The 25,913-nt window shown below is 44.0% G+C and overlaps 1 protein-coding gene across 2 annotated transcripts in view; it reads left to right on the top strand.

The window, feature by feature from the left end:
- gria3b (glutamate receptor, ionotropic, AMPA 3b) overlaps positions 1-25,913 on the top strand; it is a gene marked incomplete at both ends in the record, with an annotated part of 253,229 nt that overhangs the window by 163,204 nt on the left and 64,112 nt on the right. For both annotated transcript variants that reach the window (XM_080745968.1, XM_080745969.1), the window contains 5 exons: positions 3,116-3,169; positions 9,077-9,238; positions 12,205-12,372; positions 13,886-13,990; positions 21,987-22,094. In XM_080745968.1, the coding sequence (XP_080602094.1) occupies positions 3,116-3,169; positions 9,077-9,238; positions 12,205-12,372; positions 13,886-13,990; positions 21,987-22,094 (597 nt within the window). The remainder of the gene's footprint in view (positions 1-3,115; positions 3,170-9,076; positions 9,239-12,204; positions 12,373-13,885; positions 13,991-21,986; positions 22,095-25,913) is intronic.

The raw sequence follows: 25,913 nt of genomic DNA on the forward strand, positions 1-25,913 counted from the left end.
CTGTACTTGGAACTTATTCAAAGACAACATTTTGCCTTTTCACCCCCTCATTTAGCAACTACATTTCCAGGAAGGGAATTCATACATTATGAATTAACCTCTTTCAAACTTTCGGCTATTTTCACTTTTCTCTTGATTATTTAATTCATTTTAAAGTGGCATTATGTAACTTTTTTTTTAAATGAATAAAATGTAATTTTGTCTCGCCCTGCTCTTTTATTTTTACATTTACCCCGTAATTGCCGGACTATCCACAAGTTTCCCCGGGGGTTTACTGGAGACTATCAGGACCAAACTTCCGGGTTTAACAGCAGACATACAAGCTCACGTCGCGTCGCAGATGCAACCCGTTGTGAGCTTGTAAATCGGCGGCGGAACCTCGATGCAGGCGTTTGCGCAATGCACTATGGGGCGTTGGAAACTCGTGGATAAGTCTCAACTTTTTTCCCATGTTTTGAACCCTGCGGCTTATACAACGATGCGGCTAATCTATAGATTTTTACAGCTAACGGCCACCAGGGGTGCTCTAGCAGGAAGCAGGAACCTTGGAACCCTGCGCTGCGGTTTATAGTCAAGTGCGGCCTGTACATGTACACATTTGTTTTTCGTTCAAAATGTAGCTGGTGCGGCTTATATTCAGGTGTGGCTTATAGTCCAACAATTATGGTAGATGCCGGATTTTGACCTGATGGGTCAATATCCAATTTATCCCCATATCAAGCAGGCTCTGTCAGCTCAATGGTAAAAATGCCAGCAGGAAAACGTGTTGAAATTGAGTGTACGTAGCAGATGTGCCATTTAAAAACTTCACACGTCCAGCCATTGGCAAGAGATTAGATTTTCAGGGGATTTGGAGAACATTGAGCTTGTATATCAGCAATTTTTTGCTATTTTTATTACATTGCGTTGCGAGGCGTTGTGAGCATGTAGATCGGCTATTTTCACAATAGAACCGTGTTATACAAAATGTAATGCCTCAACTCTTAGTGCTCATTAGGGTGGGGGGGGGGTCCCCAGTTCAAATATGATTATTTTAGGGGTCGCGGCCTGAAAAGGTTGAGAACTACTGATATAGAGTACGTGTGTAGTAGACAGGTCCTCGACCCAAAAACTGGTCCCGATCCAAGTTTTGGGCAGCGCCGCTCTTACAGATGTCCATAAAGGAGGAATAAAGAGCTCTTCACTTTGATTTGTGGAGGATGACGGAATCTGGGCCCGGAGCAGCGGACCAGACCGTAAGAGAGCCTATAGCTCACCGTGGCCTCCCAGTGCACGGAGGTCAGCTGTAACCTCAGCCAGGTCTGGGCAGAATAAACTGCTGTCCAATTGGAACATCAGCAATATTTTTCTGTGCTCTCAGCATAGCAGCACGGTTTATTTCCCAGCATCTTTAACCCATTTAGGCCTAGAATTATTGACTGCTTTAACTGTTGAAAAATAGCAGATATACAAGCTCACAGCGCGGCACCGAGTGCCGCGCTGCGAGCTTGTAGATCTGCTATTTTTGAAAAAAGTATTTGTATCCACCTGTTTCTGTGAGAGTTTACTGTAGAATTATTTGTGGGACACTTCCGGAGAACGACAGACATACAAGCTCACGTCGCGTCGCAGATGCAACCCGTTGTGAGCTTGTAGATCAACTGCAGCACCGGAACTGCCGCACTCCTTCTGCGCAATGCACGATGCGACGTTGGAAAGTTGTGGATATATCTTTTTAAAAGCGAACATTTGCAACTCAAATATTTGCTTCTGGGTGGTCCCTGGACATATTATTTTGAGATGGGGTCCGCGGCAAAATACATGTAATTTTGGGGGTCCTTGACATGAAAAAGTTTGAGAACCACTGATTTAGGAGAAGGATTTGGAAGACATTTAAAGTATCGGGTCAAAAATATTCGAAGACTTGCACAAATGTTCATGATTTTTCAAAAATAGCAGACTTGCGCTCCGGTCTAAACGGGTTAAAAAAAGAAGACAAATTAGACATTAACACTGTGGGAGACTTGGAGATAAGAGGTTTGTCATGGCATCGCTTGGCTCCCCGCTCCGCGGGAAACGCCGCAGAATGATTTAGCGCCGTAAATATGCAACTTCCAAAAGCCACAACGAACGAACGAAAGGCCCCTCTGGCAGGGAGACGCGCACGCAAACCCGCTTGATGATGAACTGACTGTTTGCTATTGCGATGGGGAGAGCCAAAGCCAGGACACGTGCAAGCAAACATGCTTGATTTTTCAACTGTCAACTGTTTGTAAGAACCTCAGATGAAAACTGAGACATGGGTTGTCAATCTGTGCCTGGCAACCAGCCTCCCGCCGGTTCCCATCCCACAAGCCGGGAACCGGGAACTCGTAAATCACACAGGGCCTCAACGAGACGTGACGCGGCCAGAGAACTGACCGGTATTCTTTTTTGTATTGCAACAGAAACGGCGCCGGTGATTTAGCGTCTCTCTCACCGATTCACCGCGAGGGTCAGGCCAGAAAGAAGGAAAGGGTGAACGCAAAGAGACGGGGAGAGAGAGGGAGTGGGGGAGAGAGAGAGCGGGGGGGAAGTTGAATAAAAGACGGCATATGGTTGTTGGGAGAAGCGGGAGTGATGGGAGAGACTTTCGCTTTGCTATTTCCAGGCATGCAGTGCGTGGGTTGAGACATGCTGTTCTGCTCAGGATAAGGTGTGATATGTTCAAAGCAGAGTGCGTATCTCATCATTTTACTGTGAATTCCTTCTTTTCCCACCTTTCTATCCCTTCTCTCTTCCCGTGCCACAGTTAACCGGGGGGGGACTTCAAAGACGTGAGCGCACGGTTCAAGGATGTTCAGACATGTTCTTCGGGATCTACCTATCCTCTATCCTCTCTCGTTATCGGCTCCTCCTCAATTAGCGCTTCCTCTTAATTGTTTCCCCCTTTCCGGTAGCGGTTTCCGTAGGACGATTTGCCTTTGTCCCCCGTCCCCCCGTCTTCAAGAGGGATAACGCCGCCTGGCCGCGGCAGCAAGTTGGCACATTTGCAGAGATTATTGTATAACCACTCGCATGAGCACTGCCTCTGGGCTCCCTCCATCTCATGGCTGGCTTGCTTTATTGATCTGCTCTCTCTCTCTCTCTCCCACAGGTTGTGAGCCTAGGGAAGAACAGCCGTGGCTACCACTACATTCTGGCCAATCTGGTGAGTAACAACCAAGCCCCCCCCCACTCGTCCCCAGGGGAAAAGGGGTGGAAGCGGGCGGCCTTTGTTGCTGCACGTGACCGCACTGGTCTGTGCATTTCCCCCTAGCTCTCCTTCCATGCATATAAACCAGGGGTTCTCAAACCTTTTTAGGCTATGACCCCCAAAATAAACATATTATATGATACTGGGGACCCCCAACCCTGACAAGCACTTGGAATTGTAGGTGTTACATTTAATGTGAATCGGTTCCACAGATAAATGTTGTGAAAATAGCAGATCTACATGCTGACAACGCCTCGTTGTGAGCATGTAGAGCTGCTATTTTCACAATGTTCGCCTCTTGCCTACTTAATATTTGACAGTTTGGTCAGTTCGGTATTAAAACGGTCTTGAAAATCCTTAAATTGTCACTTTATAAATGTGCAGATGCCATGTATACACTTATGTTGGTTTGTTTACCGTTGAGTGAGACATTTCTTTTACATTAAGCTAATCATCTGGGGACCCCACAAAATAATTTTGGTACCCCAAGTTTGAGAATCACTGAAATAAACACATGGATGGGGCTCTCCATGCATCTCTCCAGCTCTTTGGTAATAAGAAAATATACGTTCTCAGGTGGGTTGCTAATTTCATCCAATCGGTAGAGTACCCATTCATCAGCTTCAGTTGTAATAGTGTTGAAGTTCCAATGGACGACTACCGGCTCCGCCCCCTCCAAAAGCTGCCTCCGCCACTATCACAGCGCGCCGCTATTGGCTTCATTCACTTCAATGGGAAATACGGCGGATTGTACACACATTTTACACATTAAATATTAATTCCGTTTTGGACCCAGAGCTTCGAAATCTCTTCCAATCCATCAACAAGGCCTGGATCTGCATTGGAAAAAATATTTAGACCTTTACACTTTTAAAACAATACGACATAGGAATATATAAGGTCGCAGCAGAGGAATAAGGAACATGCATGGTTGCTGGACCACAGAAAGCCGTTTCAAACCAATTTAAATATGAATGGACTGTATTGGCCTAAACGACAATAACCCATGACTACAAACACCTTATTTGTTATGTTAAATAGCAACTGATATGTAATGTACGTCTGTGAATGTCTGAATGAACAGGGGTAGCGACGCGAAGTGTTGTATTTCAACTCTGCTTTCGACTGCAGGCTGTGGGTAGGGGCGTCACAAGGGGGGGAAAAGTGGGACTGACTTACCAGGGCCCACGGTGGAAGGGCCTTAATTATTTTAGACTTTATCGATTGAAAAATAGCAGATATACAAGCTCATAGCGCGGCACTGAGTGCCACGCTGCGAGCTTGTAGATTTGCTATTTTTGAAATCCCACGATGAAGAACATTCATGTGGGCCCACAGCGAATCCTTGTACCCAGGGCCCAGAATTTGATGCGACACCCTCTCCCTCTGCGGCTCGGCAGCTAAACTTGTCAGGAATCGCGAACATTTCACGCCAGAGATATCAAACGTTATAGATAAGATTTATAAGCAATCGGCATGATAAGAAACATGTAGCCTACATTTGAAGCAGTTTATTCTGGTTGGTTGTTTGTGTAATGGAGAGTAATAGCCTCTAAACTAATCAGTGAAAAGTGAAAACGGCTCTGTATAGGTCCAGCAGACAGGCGATTTCCTCATTCTGCTGTTGCGTCCTTATATATTCCTTTGTCGTATTGTTTTAAAAGTTTAAAGGTCTATATATTTTTCCAGTGCATATCCAGGCCTTTGTTGACGGATTGGACGAGATTTCGAAGCTCTGGGTCCAAAACGGAATTAATATTTAATGTGTAAAATCCGCTGTATATCCATTCAAGTGAATGGTGCGGCTGTGATTCTCGTCGGAGGTCTCGGCGGAGAGGTGGGGGTGGAGCTCCCGGTAGTCATGTATTGAGTACCTGAGACGAATAACAGTCTGTATTTTAAAATTTTGGATAAAGATATTTTTTTGATTTACCAAACTGTAAACCACAAACTAGAAGTTTTTAATCTCTTAAAGTCTTAATGTAATCCCCTCTCATTTTGTTGAAATAGATTTTTTTACTTAACTCATATATATTATAAGACATAATACTTATGGAAAGTGGAAAAACAGTATATCTCCAACAGTTTGTGGAACAACAGTCTAAGTCTGTACAAGCAATATTCAGCAGACAAAGAGAGCAGATAACATTAAAACCGACAATTAAACAAAATGAGGTGGGATTGCATTAACACTTTAACAGATTAAAAATGACTAGTTTGTGGTTTACAGTCTGGTAAATCCAAAAATATATATTCAAAAAGAATCTAATATGGACTTATACTGTTATTCGTCTCAGGTACTCACTCTTGTAATAGTGTTGAAGTTCCAATTTTTTGTCTGCGCCTTTATTTTTTGTTTCATCAGTTCCAGTTTCACTTGTTTATCAGTGTATCCTGTATAAGTTGTCTCTCCTGATCGGATAAAACTGTTATCCCGCACCTGAAAATGCATTTTTCTCTGCTTACCGAAGAGCGAGAAAGACACAGACACCCCTGCTACTGAGCACACACGCACGTCTCACGCACACGCACACACACAGAAAGTTGTCTGTTTTGGCTTTTTCCATTACCACCAAGTTCCATTACCACCCCCCTTCACCTGCTGTTGTCCTCTGCAAGATGTGATTATGCAGTAGTCGGCCTCGGTGTCCTTGGTACAACAGCACAACACTGCACTTGAAAAGCCAGCAATTTGACCAAAGCACACACTATGACATGGCCTCAGGCTGCGCACTGTGCGCAGCGTGTAATTTGATGACACTTGGGAGAGCTGCAAGAATTGTCCAAATACATTACAATATGCTGCTGTTGTTTCTTCCGTCGCACAAGCTGTCGGATGGAAAACAGGCTCAACTGAACGCAACGTCTTCTTTGCCTTTAATGTGGCATAAAGTGAACAGAACATTGTTCACTTGTTTATCTTGTAAATTATAATGCAAGCCTCGCCGCGAAGTGCAAGGAGAGAGACTTAACATAATAGCTGACGCGGCATGGGATCCTCTCTCTCACTCAGAATGCAGCACTTTCTGTTTTTAATGACCGTCACGTTGTGTGTTGGTTCAACCACTTAAACCCTATATACTTAGTGGGCCGGTGTCCCCCAGGGGTCTCATCTAGGCCCCCCCTCCTGGTTTTACGCTATAGTAAATATCTTTGCCCATTTACCGCAGTAGTTCTCAACCTTTTTAGGCCTCGACCCCGAAAATAAGTATATTTTAACTGGGGACCCCCCACCCCGATGAGCACTAAGAGTTGAGGCGTTACATTTTGTTTAACATCGCAACATGCGTCGCGAGGCGTTGTGAGCATGTAGATCGGCTGTTTTCACAATTTCAGCCTCTAATATTTGACAATTTGACCAATGTTTGATGTTTGTCATTTTAGATGTATTAAAAAAGTCCTTAAATTCTAAACTTTAGAAATGTGCAGACACCCTGTATACACTTAAACTGTATGTCGTTTTGTTTACAGTTGAGTGAGAAAACAATGTTTCATATTAAGTTAATCATGTGGGGACCCCCCCAAAATAATTTGGGGACCCACCCCCTGGGGGTCCCGACCCACAGGTTGAGAACCAGTGATCTATAGCACATCTACAAGCTCAGATCAGTTATTTTCAGTGTAGAAACACTAGAGTTTAAGTGGTTCAGACATTTCATTGCCCCCGCTATCATCTTCTTGACGAACTAGCCGCAAGAAATGTATGTGTAGATTGTGTACAGTAAATGCCAGCAGCATCTAAGTCGCAACACATTCCATTGACAAAAAAATCATGAATTACAAAAGTCCTATCTGATTGTATTAAACTGATTGTATTAAACAACGCTCAACCAACATCATCTTTGTCTCTGTGAAGCCTTTGTTTAAAAATAATAATCCACCGTTGACATGTTATGAGCAACGTCCTCTCAATCAACTCTGTGAAGTGTTTGCTTTTGGGAACGCTTGTTATAAATCGCTCATTGTCTCGCATACCACCTCGAAATTGCACATGTATAATCATTATGCAGGAGACTGAGTGATTTACGAGCGCTCCCAAACGTGAACAGTTGCCGTAGAGAAATCATGACTGCACAGCACTACGAGTCTATAGACAGAGAGTTACTCAAAACATGTCAAGGGTGGATTTTTCTAAAAACAAATACTTCACAGAGACATGGATGAACCGAGCTGTCCGTACAGCTGCAATATGGGTGAGTTTATCATCGTTTAATACAATTAAATAGGACTTTGAATGGGCTGTCAGTAGAGGCCACATCTAAGTTGCCACTTAGATGCGGTCAGGGGTGTCACAAGGGGGGGAAAAGTGGGACTGAGTTACTAGGGCCCAAGGTGGAGGGGCCTTCATTATTTTATACTTTAGCTATTGAAAAATAGCACCACTGACATAGAAACATAGGGTTTTCAAAAAACCTTAGGATTTGAAATATTCAAAGACTTGAAATGTTGGTGCTGCGCTGTGAGCTTGTAGATCTGCTATTTTTCAATAGTTAAAGTATCCAGGGCCCCGAATTTGGTGTGACACCCCTGGATGCGACTACTGGCGAGTCCTGGGTTCTGACTAGGGATGGAGTACACATATCGCGTCACAAGAACTGTGTTCCAAACATAAACAAACGATCTCAGCTGTTTGACTCATGAATATGAAGGATCAACTGATGGTGAGAAAACGCTAATGTTACTGTTGAAGAATTAGTTACTTTTGCACCAGAAACGGACTGTATCAAATATGAGTGACTGACAACTATAAACCATACCTCCCAGACAATATCACAGAGACCGTTTGTTTATTTTTGGACCACAATATGCTTATATGAGACGATTTTAAGATGACTCAATGTTATTCTCCATCACTTCCATGAACCGGGGGATGAGCGAGTGACGTCATGGCTTTTTTTCATGTTTAGGAAAAAAAGAAAAAAAAATGTTTTTTTTCTGTAATCTGTAGTTTTTTGAATAATCAGGCTCAGAAAAGTGAATTAATTTGCCTCTGGACGTACGCATCATCATCCAGGGGAGGATGTGGTTGTAGGGGAGGGTATATCACCTTTGATGTTACTTTCCACTGTGTTTGTATCGTTCCAATGCACCATCTACCATTTACCAGTTCAGTTGTTGCGTTCACCCTCCCCTACAACCACCTCCTCCCCTGGATGATGATGCGTACGTCCAGAGGCAAATGAACTCACTTTTCTGAGCCTAATTATTCCAAAAACTTCAGATTACAGAAAAAAACTGAATGTTGAATATTTTTTTTTTTGTGGGGTTGAGGTCAGGAAACATGAAAAAAAAAATGTCATGACCCCTATAAGGTGCTCATTATTAGGGATGGAGCTCGTTAATTTTTATTGATAATGAGCACCTTATTGATCCTGCTTATTGAGCCAGGCTTTTATCAAGCCCACTATTGAGCGTTTTCTAATATTTTCTGGAAAGATATGAGACGACAAATTCAGACCATAACTGATTTATTTTTTTATTGGACAGTTGTTGCGACTGTGAGTTTGTTGCTGACCACCATCTATGAAGATGACAATTGACAAAAGTAACAAACATCATTAAAACAATCATTCATTAGTGTGCAATAAGTGCTCATAGTACTGTAATAATTTCTTGATCGCCTCTTGTCTTGATTGTTTAAACATGACATCATGGGCCACTAATATGCTCAATAACGAGCTTGATAAGCCCAAAGCTTATTGATACCGGGTACTCAATAAATCTGTTATCGGGTTATCGAGCTACCCTTGTTTAGGGCTCCATCCCTACTCATTATCAATAAAAATGAACGAGCTCCATCCTTAGTTCTGACCGCCTCCCCCTGTCCCTCTTCTGTGCCCCTGTCTGTCCACACATCACCAGGGCTTTTCCAACGTCAGTCTGGACAAGGTCTTCGCCGGCGGGGCCAACATCTCGGGCTTCCAGATCGTCACCCCCGAGAACCCCGTGGTACAGCAGTTCATGCAGCGCTGGGAGCGTCTGGATGAGAGGGAGTTCCCCGAGGCCCGGAACACTCCTCTGAAGGTACTTACTGGAACGATAAGCCAGGGCCGCTGCTTCAACGGCACCATATCATCGTTGTCGGGTGAAAACCCTGTATGTCCAAAACAGTTCGTTTTGCATTTATCATTTTAAAAATGAACGAAACTAGTGAAAACAGACGATCTACAAGCACACAACACCTCACTGATCTGCTGTTTTCACTACTTTTGTGCGACCGCCTTGTATGATGAAGCAGGGCTTTACTTTGCGAAAGAACGTACAAATTTGAAACTTGGAGATACGAGGTTGCCGCTCGACAACGACGATATGCAGATCTGGTGCGTCGTCTGCTCTGCTCTGCTCCCTCTGAAGTCAGGGGCGTCACAAGGGGGGGGGAAGTGGGACTGAGTTACAAGGGCCCAAGGTGGAGGGGCCTTAATTATTTTATACTTTAGCTATTGAAAAATAGCAGATTTACAAGCTCACAGCGCGGCACCGAGTGCAGCGCTGCGAACTTGTAGATCTGCTATTTTTGAAAATGTGTGCAAATCTTTGAATATATGTATTCTTTAAGTGGACATTTGTAACAAATGTTCGCTTCTGGGGGGGTCCCTGGAACTAAATATTTTGAGATGGTCGTCCATGGCCAAATACATATCATTTGGTGGTCCTTGACATGAAAATGTTTGAGCACCACCAAAAAAAGAATTTTTTCAACAAAAAAAAAACCTTAGAAGGATTTGAAATATTCAAAGACTTATTCAAAGAATTTTCATGATTTTTCAAAAATAGCAGATCTGCAAGCTTGCTTGTATATATGAGCTTGTATATCTGTTATTTTTCAATACCTAAAGCACAAAATAACATGTAATAATGCGTTCCCAGTCTAAATTGGTTAAAGCCCCTCCCCCTATGAAGAACATTCATGGGGGGCCCCACAGTGAATCCTTGTACCCAGGGCCCAGAATTTGGTGCGACACCCCTGCTTCCATCCTCTCATCTTCAGTTCCTCTGTTGTGGCCCCCTCTCTCTCCTCTGAGCACTGCTTTCTACCTCCTTCGCTCTGTCTACCCCCGCAGCAATCAATATATTGATAGTCGGTGCGAGGCAAGGTTATATCTCGGCTTCAATTTGCATCTAATTAAACAATGATCAAGAAAGAAATGGATTTTGAATGACATTTAATTAGATTTTGTCATGGTGCGCTGGTTAACAAACAAGTGGCTGCCTGAGCCCCTCGCCTGGGGAAAAGGTCAAGGTAAGTTTGAGGGGAGGTGTGGGGCGAGATCAAGCGTGGCACTCGGCGTTCGGGACCCCTTTTTAACCCCGCAGCCAAAGTTTTGACAGAGTTCCTGACCGACAGAGAGGCTGTCAGTCAGTCATTCACTCGCTGCTAGCTCAGAATGTACCGTACTAAAAACTTCTTTGTGATGTATGCACTTTTTTATACATTGGTAAATGGTGCATTTATGTAGCGCCTTTATCCAAGGTGCTTTACAGAGATTGTGCATTACATTCACACATTCACACACACATTCATACACCAATGGCGGAGGAAACCATGGAACCTGCTCACCGGGAGCAACTAGGGGTTCAGAGTCTTGCTCAAGGACTCTTCGATACTAACTCTGGGGGAGCCCGGGATCGAACTGGGAACCCTTCGCGTTCTCAGATGGTTTCCCTCCCCCTTCACGTTGTGAGGCGTTGTGAGCATGTAGATAGGCTATTTTTACAATTTCTGCCTCTAATATTTGACGATTTAGCCAATGTTTAATTTGTCATTTTAGAGGTATTAAAAAGTTCTTAAATTGTGCATATACCCTCTATACACTTAAACTTTATGTTGGTTTGTTTACTGTTAAGTGAGAAAGCAATGTTGCACATTAGGATAATCACCTGGGAACCCCCCAGAATATTTTGCGGACCCTCCTGGGGGTCCTGACCCACAGGTTGAGAACCACTGTATTAAAGGACTATGCTGGTGGTCTGGCATAATTATTTCGTTTGTTGACTACAACTCATAATATACAGTATATCAGTATTACTGCCCACCATTTTACCAAGTATGCCATGTTTGTTGTTTGTTTTGTCTGTGTAAATTGTTGCATTTAGATGCAATATCATGCCTTTTAAAGGGATGATTGATTGAAATGTCAAGCCAAAGATAGTCCTGGGAGAAACAATTGATTCATGAATGCCATTGCTAAGCAACACTGATCCAATTATTCAGGTAAGTTAGATAACTTTTTAATGACTTTAGTTTGGAGACAATGTAAACAAAATGTGAAATCAAATTGGCCAATGCTGTGAATACGCAATGATGTACTGACGATAGCACAGCCCTTAGGCAACACCCTTGCACCAAATTAAGCCTTGTCCCTATTTTGGACTTTGTCACTATAGGCAGAACCTTTCACAAATCTTTGTTTGTTTGTTTGTTTGTTTTAAATTTCTTTTAGCGGATGGATAGGGCTGAAGACAGGGGTCTTCAACAGGGGGTCCGGGACCCCTAGGGTGTCCTCAGAGTTACTACAGGGGGTCTGCCAAATCTTTAACTTGAACCCTTGCATCCCTATTCCGAGGAGAAATATAGCCAAAAATAGCAGATCTACAAGCTCTCAACACCTCGCGCTGCGAGGTGTTGAGAGCTTGTAGATCAGCTATTTTCGGCAAATATGTTTGGTGCAGAGGTGAAAAAGAGCAGACCAAGTACAGAGTGAAAGGTCAAGTTAACTAAAAACACGAATCCAACATAGACTGATGACAGTGCTGTCAAACAAGTCTATGAATCTATCTATGAAATCGATGACAATCTGCATCACACATTAATACAATGTAGAGGGGGTCCCTGCTTCATCTCTCTCTCAGCTAAGGGGTCCTTGGCCTGAAAACGTTGAAGACCCCTGGCTTAAGACGTTCAGCGTGGCTATTATTACAGAAACGATTGCGATTATTTGTGTGACAATTAATCGTCGACTGATATGTTCCCATCGTCTCCCTCTGTGCAGTACACCTCTGCCCTGACGCACGACGCCATCCTGGTGATCGCCGAGGCCTTCCGCTACCTCCGGCGGCAGCGCGTGGACGTGTCGCGTCGCGGCAGCGCCGGCGACTGTCTGGCCAACCCCGCCGTGCCGTGGAGCCAGGGGATCGACATCGAGAGAGCTCTCAAAACGGTAGGACACAATTTACAATTTAAGCATTTAGCAGACGCTCTTAATCCAGAGCGAGGTAATATATCAATACATCAACATCAATACATCAAATGCATAGAAATAGTAATCTAAGAAAAAGAACAAGCACCTATTCAGTAAAAACGTTATATAAAACCTAAAAAAGAAATCCTATCTAACTTTCATGCATGATCATTGAGGGTAGGTGAGTGCTACAGTAATTGCTATGGACTTAGGTGGAGTCTGAAGAGGTGAGTCTTCAGGTAACGGCAGAATCTAGGGAGTGAAGGCCTGTCCATAGGCTCTCCGAAACTTCAGAAATTTTCGGTGAGTTGCGACTTTCCGACGCGCACATTTCCGAACTCTTAATTCGGTGTAATGCTTTTCCGAAGTCGCAAGTGGCGCCGTTTTGTCGTGGAACTGAACCTTTCCTCCGAAAAATTCGTTTTCGTAGAAAGTATGGACAGGCCTTGAGTCAGTCGTTCTAAGTGCGACGGGTAGTTTATTCCACAGTTTTCGGGGCCAGGAGGAGGGCGAAGAGTCTAGGACGAATGTACTTTTGTCCTGGGGTTTTTAGCGAGGGTTCCGTCAGCATCCCTGTGACACAAAAGAGAGACAGACGACCTGACGAGACAGACAGACAGACAAAAGACAGAGACGGAACGAGTGAGAGAGAGAGAGAGTGACGAACCGATAAGTATAGAGAGGGTGAGGAATGAGTGAAGCGGCACACATGCCCTAGATGGAGAGTGACAGAGAGAGAGGAGGGGGATTCGGTGCCCTCCGCCCCCAGATATCCGCGCACAGAGCGCTTCTCTCTCTCTCTCTCTCTCTCTCTCTCTCTCTCTCTCTCTCTCTCTCTCTCTCTCTCTCTCTCTCTCTCTCTCTCAAAAAACGTGGATTCTCATTACCATAAACCCACTGCTTTCATTATAGCATATCCAATCCTTCTTTTTTCATTAAGAGGGGCCTATAGTAGGCGAACGCCTGCCGTCCGTGCTTTTAATACTAGTCGTGGATGAACAGAAGCAATGTTGTTGTTTTTTTAAGCCAAGGGTCTCCAACAGGGGGTCCTCGGAGTTACTACAGGGGGTCCTCCAAATCTTTGTGTGATAGGAACTTTTTTAACCACTTGAACCCTAGCATCCATATTCTGAGAACTTTAGCCAAAGAATTGCAGCGCTGCGAGTTGTTGGGAGCTTGTAGATCGGCTATTTTCAGCAAAGAGCTTTGGTGTTGTGGGGAAAAAGAGCAGACTAAGTACGGAGTGAAGGGTCAAGTTTATAAAGTATTGACGGTTCAAGTGGTTAAATATCTGAAAACACAAATTGACACGACTCCAAAATACACTGATGATTGTGCCTCCAAACGATGAAACTATATGGAATCTATGAAAAGGTCATGGAGGTCCCTGCTTCATCTCTCTCTCAGCTAAGGGGTCCTTGGCCTGGAAACGTTGAAGACCCCTGTTTTAAACTATTCCGTTTGTGTGTGTCACCCTCCACATGTGTCACAGGTCCAAGTGCACGGGATGACGGGGAACATCCAGTTTGACAACTACGGTCGAAGGACCAACTACACCATCGATGTGTACGAGATGAAACTGGGCGGGCCCAAGAAGGTAAGTGAGACATCTTTCATGTAGAACAGTGCTTCACAGAGCGGGGACCGGAGGCGGGGACCCCCAGGGGTCCTCGAGGGGGGTTCCAGATTGTCCCCAGCTAAGTTAGTTAAAAAAGCAGTCGAACCACATCCTATGTTATACTTAAATAGGCGATTTACACACTCATGATGCCTTGTGACCTTGTAGATTGGCTATTTTTTTTTAAATCTAATGGGGGTCCCTACTAGCAGAAAACCTTTTCTGACGGGGGTCTGCGGCCAAATACATTTTTGGGGGGGTCCTTGACATGAAAATGTTTAAGTATTCCAAGTCTCAACTTGTGAGTTTCACAAATCAACAACCACGAATCATGGTGAAGTGAGAAACAAAAAACACAACAACAACAATATAAAAGATGTAGCATGTGTAGGCTAATTCGGAGTTAAACCTTGTTTGGAAATGATCTAATCGCTTTTGAGAGATACTTGTTTGGTAGACAGAGATCGACAAACAGAGAGAGAGGGACAGAGAGAGAGAGTGAAAGTGAGAGACTTGCGTAGGGACTGACGGAGCAAGGGAGATGGTGATTGCCTCTCTCTCTCCCCGTTAGCTATCGGCATAGCGTTGGGCGTGATGAGCTGTGCCGAATGTTACACGCCCTGCAACTCCAGCCCAAGACCCCTGCAATCCGATCGCCCCCCAAGAACCAACCGCCCTATCGAATGAGAGAGAGAGAGAGACGCGCGGATATTTCTGTTCCGCGGCATAGCGCTGCAGATATGAGCTTCATTCCTCTCCTGACACTAATTACCATCCAAATAGCCAATTACTGTGATCCATGAATTCCTCCTGGCTGGCTCTTGTTCTGGAAGGTGATTCCCCAGTGGTACAACGCTGGCATTATGACTGCTACCATATGATGACGACCTCCGAAGTCTCATCGTCTCATAACCTCGCTCTCCTCGGGTTCCAGGGAAGAGATGGTTTCCGCCAGGGGGCGTCACAACGGGGGGGAAAAGTGGGACTGAGTTACTAGGGCCCAAGGTGGAGGGGGCCTTAATTATTTTATACTTTAGCTATTGAAAAATAGCAGATATACAAGCTCACAGCGCGGCACCGAGTGCCACGCTGCAAGCTTGTAGATCTGCTTTAAGCAAACATTTGTAACTAAGATTTTGCTTCTGGGGGGTCCCTGGAACTAAATATTTTGAGATGAGGGTCCGTGGCCAAATACATTTTGAGGGTCCTTGACATGAAAAGATTTGAGCACCACTGACATAGAGACATAGGTTTTTCTAAAAACCTTAGAAGGATTTGAAATATTCAAAGACTTCACGATATTTCAAAAATAGCAGATCTACAAGCTCGCAGCGCGGCACTCTGTGCCGTGCTGTGAGCTTGTATATCTGCTATTTTTCAATAGTTAAAGCACAAAATAATTGAAGTGAATCCTTGTACCCAGGGCCCAGAATTTGGTGCGACACCCCTGTCTGGAAGAGATGGTTTCCGCGTTACCCGGGCTCCTCTCGTTAGTTAGCCCCGGATCACTGTGGGTTGCCTGAAGTGACGCGTGATTATGCCTGCCTCTCAAGCCCCGTACTTCGCCAATTAGCATCTCAACCAACGCCAACCCAAACTCGCATTCCGCGAATTCGACAGACATACACAAGAGGAGGGGAGAGGAGAGAGTGACAGAGAGACAGAGAGAGCAGGGACGCGCAGAGAATGTTAGAGAGGCAGGGGCTGAAATATCTAAAAGGGCCTTTTGGTGGAAATATCGAAAATAGCCGACCTCCAAGCTCACAACGCATCGCAGCACGTTTTGAGCTTGGAGGTCGGCTATTTTCGCTGCTTGATACCACACTAAACTAAGCATAATCAAGTCAATACTGGAGATGTGGCGTAAGTAATGGCATGGATTTCTACACAGAGAGGGCAATTCTTTGCATTTCTTTCACCATAGTAAAAACTGCATTCATGGTCAGGAGAGGGCACTTTTTTACAGACGGATAAAAGGGCAGGGGCTCAAGCCCCCTTTGATATCTGTGTGCACGTGCCTGAGCGAGAGAGAGAGAGTGAGACAGAGAAAGAGAGTGAGACAGACAGAGAGAGACAGAGAGAGACAGACAGAGAGAGAGAGTGAGACCCGAGAGAGAGGAGGTCAGAGAGAGAGAGAAATGGAAAGTGGAGGAACATGAAGACAGGCAGGCCAGCAGTTTGTCAGAACCTGGAGTTCCAGACAGTAACCCCGCTGACAGTTCAGGGATGAAGGGTCTTAACTCATTTAGACCGGGAACGCATTATTACGTTAAACCATTATTTTATGATTTAACTATTGAAAAATGGCAGATAATACAAGCTCACAGCGCGGCACCGAGTGCCCGTAAGGGTCCATTTGATTTAATTTCACTCTCTCAAGTGTTAAAGATCTATAAGGGTCCATTGGGTTGCCAACTCTTCACCATTTAGCCGGGGAACCACTTGCCGAGAGCTTGTAGATGTGCTATTTTTGAAGCATCGTGAAAATGAGTGCAAGTCTTTGAATATTTGTTACCCTAGTCTTCTAAATCCTTCTAAGGTTTTTCAGGAAAAAAAGTCATGTTTCTATCTCAATGGTTCTCAAACGTTTTCATGTCAAGGACGCCTAGAATTATTATGTATTTGGCCGCCGACCCCCATCTAAAAACATGTATATGTATCAGAGAGAATATTTGAGTTACAAATGTTCACTTTTAAAAGATAAATTCCAAGATTTCTCAAAAATGTCATGATTTTTCAAAAATAGCAGATCTACAAGCTTGCAGCGCTGTGAGCTTGTATATCTGCTGTTTTTCAATAGATAACGCATAAAATAATGGTTAAAGCGCTTAAAATCTAAAATGGCCACAGATTTGCGTTCCCGCTCCAAACGTCTTAACAGTGACTGTCACCAGTGATGTATGGGTTGATGCGTGTCCTCGGCGTTCGGGGCGACATCAGGGTGGCGCGTCGTCTCCTCCGGTGGCACTTCTTCTTCTGCGGCGGCGTTTCTCAAATGTCAGGCGCGGTGTCGGACAACGCTGTTAGACTGGGAAATTCTTTGTTGGGAGGGGAGAGGGGGGCCTCTGCAGTCAGTGTGCGTCGCTGTAAACACAAACTGCTACTTCGGGAGTCCAAGGATCCACTCGGTTTTAGAGACGCCCCGGGCATCACAACGAGAGTTTGGGAGACGAGGTAGCCATACGTTTTAACTATTTACAATTTAGGCATTTAGCAGACGCTTTTAATCCAAAGCGACTTACAATAAGCAGGTTATACATCAATATAACAAGCAAGATAATATTACTGACATATTATCTTGCTTGCAGCAATACAACAAATGCATAGGGATATCAATCTAGAAAAACTAAAAACATAGGTAGACCACACACCACTAGCAGTAAAAAATATTTTTCTAAAACCTAAAAAATGCTATCTAACTTCACGTGTGGTCATTGAGGGAAGAGGAGTGTTACAGCAGTGCTATGGGTTTATGTGGAGTCAGAAGAGGTGAGTCTTCAGGCCACGGCGGAAGCTAGGGAGTGAGTCTGTAGTTCTAAGTGCGACAGGGAGTTCATTCCACAGTTTGGGGGCCAGGAGGGCAAATTGTCTAGGGGCGAGTGGATTTTTGTCCTGGGGTTTTAGCGAGGGTTCTGTGAGCTTGTATATCTGCTATTTTTCAATAGTTAAAGCACAAAGTAATTGGAAGTGAATCCTTGTACCCAGGGCACAGAATTTGGTGTGACACCCCTGTTGGGGAAGAGATGGTTTTCTGCGTTACCCTGGCTCCTCTCGTTTTATTTTATTTTGAAGACGTGTTCTCTCTACAAGAATTATAACGAGGAGAGGGGAACTACCACTGGTTGAGGCCGTTTGGTCCTCTCACTGCTCCAAACATGCACAAATGCAACATATAAGGTGCTCACCGCATTGCCGAAACTGTTCTCTATCGACCCGCAAACTCCTTGGGATGTGTCGGTACATATTTTTCAAATAAAGAAGAGTTTTACTCAAGCTTGTCTCGGAATCTCATTGCTTTTCCATGGCTCGCCACGCTTTTGGGTAAACATGGCCGCACATACTGTATCACGTGGCGTTGATCCCCTTCCCTGTTCGCTCATACTAGGACATGACGTTGTGTAGGCTGAAGAATTCCGACAAGGAAAAGCAACTCTGAGACAAGCTTGAGTAAAACTCTTCTTTATTGAAAACTATGGACCGACACATCCCGAGGAGTTTGCGGGTCGACAGAGAACAGTTTCGGCAACGCGGTGAGCACCTTATATGTTGTATTTGTGCATAGTTTGGAGCAGGGGGAGAGTTCCGCCGATTTAAAATGAGCCCAATACGGAACTAAAACTTCCTATGATTGGCCGCTAGTTGTGCTGTTTTCTCCCTGGCCGGTTGCAAAAAGAATTGTTCTCCATTGGATCCCATTCATTTTCCCCTTTCGTGTTCTAACCTTAATTAACATTTGCATGAATACTTAATGGTTCCTATCGTTAGTTAAAAATTGCCTTTCAATCACGATGATATGCGTTTTGTGAAAATAAAGTCCCATTTATGTTAAAATTGATGATAAAGTTGCGGGGGGCGTGGCCAACTAAACTGATACCAGCCGGCTGTGTTCTTCGTGTGCTGTATTTCGGGAGGCTCCGACCACATTCTCCCATGTATCCCTGCGGTTGCACGTGACCGTTGGCAGCCAATAGCCTCCTCTGTTTGCATTTCAATCTATGATGGCAACACCCATGCCAAGGACCCATATTGTGTCATTTGCGCTGCATAGAAACCAATGGCTTCGCTTTGTCCATATCTTTTATACAGTCTATGGTTTGGAGCAGTGAGAGGACCTAAATGGCCTCAACCAGTGGTCCTACCCCTCTCCTCGTCATAACTTTTCTAGAGAGAAAACGTCTGCTGCTCACTAGCTCCGCCACCTGGCGTTTCAGAGTTACGCATTGTCTCCCCCATCCGTACCTGCCTTTGTCCCCAAACCGTCGAAAGATTTAAGGAGGAGAAGGGGGGGAAAGGGGGGGAAAAAAAGTGCACCAGATGTGAGTTGGGAATGTGGGGGGTGGGTGGGTGTGGTAGCCAGCCCCCAGAAACTGGTTCGAGTGCTGGCAGCAAACACATGCAACACGTTTTATCGTGAGCCAGCCATTATTTCAGACGGGCAAACAAACACTTGACATTGAGTTTGAGGAGAAAGCATCTGTGTAGCAGGAACTGAAGCTCGACTGCAGTAGTGGCGAGGGAGTGGAGTGGAGAGCAGGGGCGTCACAAGGGGGGGGGAAGTGGGACCGAGTTACCAGGGCCCAAGGTGGAGGGGCCTGTCTTTAGCTATTGAAAAATAGCAGATATACAAGCTCACAGCGCGGCACCGAGTGCCGCGCTGCGAGCTTGTAGATCTGCTATTTTTGAAAAGTCGTGAAAATGTGTGCAAATCTTAGAATAATATATGTATTTTTTTAAGCGAACATTTGTAACTCAAATTTTGCTTCTGGGGGGGTCCCTGGAACTAAATATTTTGAGATGGGGGTCCGTGGCCAAATACATATCATTTTAGGGGGTGTCCTTGACATGAAAAGGTTTGAGCACCACTGACATGGAAACATAGGTAATTTCAAAGAACCTTAGAACGATTTGAAATATTCAGACTCCGCACACATTTTTCACGATTTTTCAAAAATAGCTGATCTACAAGTTCGCAGTGCGGCACTCGGTGCCGCGCTGTGAGCTTGTATATCTGCTATTTTTCAATAGTTAAAGCACAAATTGTGAGCGAATCCTCGTACCCAGGCCAGGGCCCAGAATTTTGGTGCGACACCCCTGGTGGAGAGAGGATAGGAAAAGCGCTCGCGCTCTGCGAGGCACTCGTGCATATTATGATAAATTATTAAGTGTGTATGCAGTTCACAGGCCCGAATATGAATTATTTACCATAAAACCTGGGAAGCTGAAGGTGGTTGGGGTTTGATGTAGTCTTCTGCCAACGACGGAACGGCTGCGACTCTTCACTTTTGAAGAAGTGCCACGGCTTGTGGTTACAAATCACAATAACTGAGACCGTGTTTGCAAGCGGTCTGCGGTTTTATGACAGAAATGTCTCACATTGTGTGCTCTCCACACTTCCTTATCCTGTGCCAGGGCTGCCCGTTCGTTCCAGTTCTCTGCTCACGGCGCTGGTATTTGAATTACCTTTTGACACGGGGGACAGAGAGAGGCATGCGGCCACTGGGAAATGCAAGGGTTGTTTTTTAATGAGCCCATAAGACTCGTTGGCGGATCCCGGGCAGTACTTCATGTCATGTCTTGCGTGCACTCTAAAAACATGCTAAGGGGCAATGCAGATGAGCGAGGCACACGCGGGTGGGTGGTGTGGTTGTAGTCACACTAGGGAAGGAGTGGGTGGGTGGATGTCAATCTATGGAGGGAGTGGCTGGGTCTCCCTAGGGAGAGAGGGAGTGGGTGGGTGTTATTCTAGGGAGGGAGGGAGGGGAGGGATTTAGGTCAGCGATTCCCAACCTATGGGCCGGGGCCCACTGGTGGGTATTGCAAGTGGGCCCCCAAATCATTCGCAAAATACTGTTTTTAAAGATAATATAACATAGTATATCGTCAGTGTCGGGTGGAAACCTTTTATGTCCAAAACTGTCCAATTTTGTATTTATCATTTTAAAAGTCATTTAAACTAGTGAAAATAGCAGATCTACAAGCACACAACGCCTCGCACTGCTTGTAGATCTGCTATTTTCACTAGTTTTATGCGACAGTCTTTTATGATGAAGCAGGGCTTTACTTTACGAAGAAACCTGAAACTTGAAGATACAAGGTTTCTGCCTGACATTGACGATTAACAGTTTTTTTTATGTGTCTTTGGAGTATAATATACCCCCAGCTGTCGTTATAATGTGCAAATGTGTCTTCCCAGTGTATTTTTGGTTTCTTCCTGAAAGCTGAAAGCCTCTGAGTCAAAAGGTAGATCGAAAAACACTGATTTAATGACATCATAAACTCAGCCTTTTTACCAACCCAACACTGTGGGTGTGGCTAACTTCAGCAGGGTCACCACCCACCTGACAACCAGGCATACTTAATGAACTGGTGGGTGCGGCCACATAAAAACATAGTTTTAACACTTTCTGTACACTTTTTTTTTTTAAGGATCTTCCTCCTAATCTAATCATAATACCTGATGATCATGTTTTAGTGAGGGGGGGTCATGGCACCCCATGTTTAATATACATCTTAAAAATGGATTGTTTGGTCATCAGATAAGCATGCTCTGGCTGCCGTGTTTGGCGGTCAGACGGGTAGACCCTGATCTAGTGGTTCTCAACCTGTTCAGGCCGCGACCACCAAAATAATCATATTTGAACTGGGGAGCCCCACACCCTGACGAGCACTAAGAGTTGCGGAATTACATTTTGTATAACACATTTTTTGTTGTGAAAATAGCCGATCTACATGCTCACAACGCCAATCTTTAATTTGTCATTTTAGAGGTATTAAAAAGTCCTTAAAGGGGAAGACCACCCATTTTCAATATTGAACTATGTCATTAATATAACTTAGAGGAGTTCACAACTTGATGACATCACACCGTTGTACTTTACAATACAAACCCCCAAATCAATCCTCCAGTTCTAGGCAACACAGAAGAGGGGGAACCTTTTTGTTATTCCACACAACTCTAAGGTATATTAATGACAGTTCAATATTGAAAATGGGTGGTCTTCCTCTTTAAATTGTCGATTTAGAAATGTGCAGATACCCTCTATACACTTAAACTTTATGTGAGTTTGTTTACTGTTGAGTGAGAAAACAATGTTGCACATTAAGTTAATCATCTGGGGTACCCCACAAAATAATTTGGGCCCACAGGTTGAGAACCACTGGTCCAGAGAAAGGTCGGGGAGAGCCCTGGCTTTGGGTCTGTGTGACTGCGGGGGGAGGAGGGTTGATAATTAACCACCTGTCTTCTCTATTTCAGATCGGTTACTGGAACGAGTTCGAGCGCTTTGTAAATATAATGGACCTCCAGGTCACCAACGAGTCCTCCTCAGTGGAAAACCGAACCATTGTGGTCACTACTATTATGGTACACTTTCCATGCAGTTTTAAATGTCCTTCACCTATTCTGCCACTCAAGGTCATGGTGTTGATTCTTTATGATTGATACATTACTGTCCTGGGCGGGTAGAACCATATCTTTTTTGTGTGGGCTTTCCATCCACTCACTACACGTTGAAACAGTCCAGCCCGTTGACCATCAACTCGCACGGCGGCCATTTTGCTCTTAATACGTCATCAGCACACATTAGGGCATTAGCGAAAAAGTCGACAAGTCGACTCGGTCGATTTCGTTACGCAAGTCGACTCGCACCAGAGAAAGTTGAAAGTCGAAGTTGAAAAGAAAAAAACGTAATAACTTTCTGTTTGTGAAAATAGCAGATCTACATGCTCACAACGCCTCGCGTCGCGAGGCGTTGTGAGCATGTAGATCGGCTATTTTCACAATTTCTGCCTCTATATATTTGACAATTTGGACAATGTTTAATTTGCCATTTTAGAGGTATTAAAAAGTCCTTAAATTTGCACTTAAGAAATGTGAAGATACCCTCTTTTTATGTTGGTTTGTTTACAGTTGAGTGAGAAAACAATGTTTCACATTAAGTTAATCATCATCTGGGGACCCCCCAAAATAATTGGGGGGTCGTGTGTGATGTGATGATGTAATCAAACGATAAAGTCGTCTTCAACTCAACTTTTTACTGAGCCGAGTCGACTTGCAAAAATCACAAGTCGTTAATGCCCTACAGCACATGCATACGGGGGGCGGGAGTGGAGCCTGCTGCCCCAGTGTGAAGTAAGATAAGATGAGATGGGACCTTCTTTATTGATCCCGCGAGAGAAATTCAGTCGCCCAAAGGCAGCACAGCAGTGTAGATACAAGGGAAAGTACTGTACAGATCCATCTCGAAAGATTTGAATGTTGTGTAAAAGTAAATTATCTTGAAACTTTCATATAGTCTAGATACATTGGACATTCAATTAATTATTCCAATGCTTTTTTTTGTTAAAACTTTGAATTTTTATGCCATACAGCTCATGAATATCAAACATCCATATTTCAAAATATTACAATATTACATGAGACCTCTCAAAACAAGGATTTATAATAGAGAAATGTCAACCTTCTGAAGTCAGAGTTGCTTGAAGTCCAGTGGGAAGTTTCTGAAGTCTGTTATGATTTGGGGTTCTGTGTCTGCAATGCTTTTTCACACAATATTCCAATTTTTCTAGATGGATCTGTAGATGCAGCAGGGTAAAGGACATCACATACAGTACAAAATAAACACCATCAATAATGAATGAAAGTATACCAACCAGCATACACCCTCAACAAAGCTTGCATTATGCAGGACAAAAGAAATAAGAATGAGCCGAATGGTAGCCATGTCAGATGAGGTCCATACATACAGTAATGAACTTGTTTTTCATTCAGAGCTTATATTAAACTATCGAAGGAGCAGAGCGACCACCGCGTGCCTCATTATATGTAAATCTTCATGGCTACCAGCACAGAAGATAGTCTTAAGTCTATTGTAATTTATATCCCCTTGGGGTGTAGATGAATCTATTTCTCCTCCTGCTCAATTTCCCCATAATCTCCACGTGAAAGGGGGTGCGAGCGGTTGTCCATGATAGCATCCAGTTTCCTTGCTATATGCACCTTATTTGCCACCTACTTCAAGTAGGAGTAAGGACTAGAGTTCTCAACAGGCCTGAAAACTTAGGCCCGGCCCTAACTGGGCCGCCCCGAGGCCCTACCCGGCCCGACTACTTAGAATACATTTTAGGCCCTACCTGGCCCGAATACGTCCGGTCGGGTATGGACGGGTTTGGGAAGTATTTGAGAACTATATCACAGAGTAAAAGTAATAAAATAATACAAAAATATTTTTTCTTTTTTCATTGAGCCCGAGGCCCTACCCGGCCTGACTACTTAGCATACATTTTAGGCCCTACCCTATATGTCGGGTCGGGTTCGGGTATGGTCGGGTTCGGGCAGAATTTGAGAACTCTAGTAAGAACAGAGCAAGAGCCATGGCCGTCGTGTGAATATGGCCAACAGAGGAGTGTTTCAAATGTACCCGTGTGGGTGTCAAAGCATTTTGATTTTCCATACTCCAGTGGCCTGTCGTAGCAGTGACATCACAATAATGGTATAAATGAGAATGGTTGACTCCATCAGTTACACAAACAAACAAACAAACAAACATACAAATGCATACCGTAAGTAGAAACCCTGTCCAGTCATCATCAAAGTAAATGTTCAATGGCATTTGGGATAGACTGGCCGAAACGAATGACTACACAGGGGGACGACAGCAAGCAATGGTTTCTCAAGCTGGGCAAAGCAAACTAACCAGTTATTGGAGGGTGGATAAGAAGAGGACATTTCTTTTCTTCTTTTTATGACCACTCCAATCTATTTTGTATTGCTCCCCCGAGTGTTCTGTGTTGAAGTATAGCCTCTATGCAATATAGATGAGGGGGGGAAAAAAGTTGTTTTTGGCAATATCTCTGACCAAGGTAAATCTCATGCTTGGCATTAAGGTTTATCCGTAACTTAAGCCCCAGTGTTAAGTCGTCGTTGTCGGGTGGAAACCTCGTGTCTCCAAGTTTCAAACTTGTATGTTTTTTCGCAAAGTAAAGCCCTGTTCATCGTACAAGGCCGTCGCACAAAAGTAGTGAAAACACTAGTTTAAATCATTTTTAAAATGATAAATGAAAAACGAACGTTTTGGACATACAAGGTTTTCACCTGACAACGACGAAGCGATACTCTGTAGCTGCTATTCATCAAGCACTTTTAATCTCCCCCTCCAAACATTTTCTAAATCTGGCCATGCTTAAATAGCTGCCTGAGCAGTATCTAAAACACATTAATTAACTAAAAGATGCACTTGAAATACAGTTTATAAAAAAACCTACTACTAGAGAAGTGGGTCTTTCCCAGGACAGAGTCATTTGTATGCCAAAGGCCAAGCCGCCGCATATAAGTCTCCCCCACAACAGGAGGAAGCGTTTAACGTCTCCCCCCTCTAAACGAGAGCTACAGTCTAGGAGGTAAACATGTGTTTGAACGCAGAGGGAAACCAAGGTGAGGGGATACGTTCAGCACAGAACAAACAAACCGTTGCTCTCCCACTTGCACCCTAATTGTTTGTGGCTGTAATGACAATGCCTTACTCCCCGGGAGCGCTCCTTTTCTGTTTGATAATGATCAAGTGCTCCGTTGAAAAACCCACAAGACTGGAGCTGCACCCAGTGTTGATTTCCTCGACTATAAAACCGGGACGAAAAAATGTCTGTCGACTACCTTTTTTTGTCACTGATGAAAACTATATAAAAACTAAGCTATGTTGACTAAAACTGAGACTAATCTATATTGTATACAAATAAAAAACTAAAAGACAAGTTATTTTATGTTTGGTTATGCTCGGGTGTTGCACTTTGAAAATAGGAGATCGGCTATTTTCAGCATTCAACCAAGTGTAAAATCGGCCTTTACGACGCCAAAATACATTCAACTGTAGATTTAGTCGACTAAAATCTTATATTTAGTCAACTAAAATTTAAACTTTTCAGACTAAAATATGACTAAAACTAAATTACCTTTTATTCTAAAGACCATGACTAAAACTAAATTCAAAATTCGCTGTCTAAAATCAACACTGGGGCTGCACCAGTGTTTTTGAAAATGCAGGAGAGTCCTATGGCACGTTCAGCTCTCCTCGTGTTAATTATTTTGACCTTATTCATGGAGTATTTCTATTTTATTATTTTATCCCCCAGCCCCACCCCTCCCTTTTTTTGTTCTGGATAGCAAATGATGGATCCTTTTTTAATT

Source organism: Nannobrachium achirus (assembly GCF_963921795.1).
Source record: "Nannobrachium achirus genome assembly, chromosome: 17".
NCBI lineage: Eukaryota > Metazoa > Chordata > Actinopteri > Myctophiformes > Myctophidae > Nannobrachium > Nannobrachium achirus.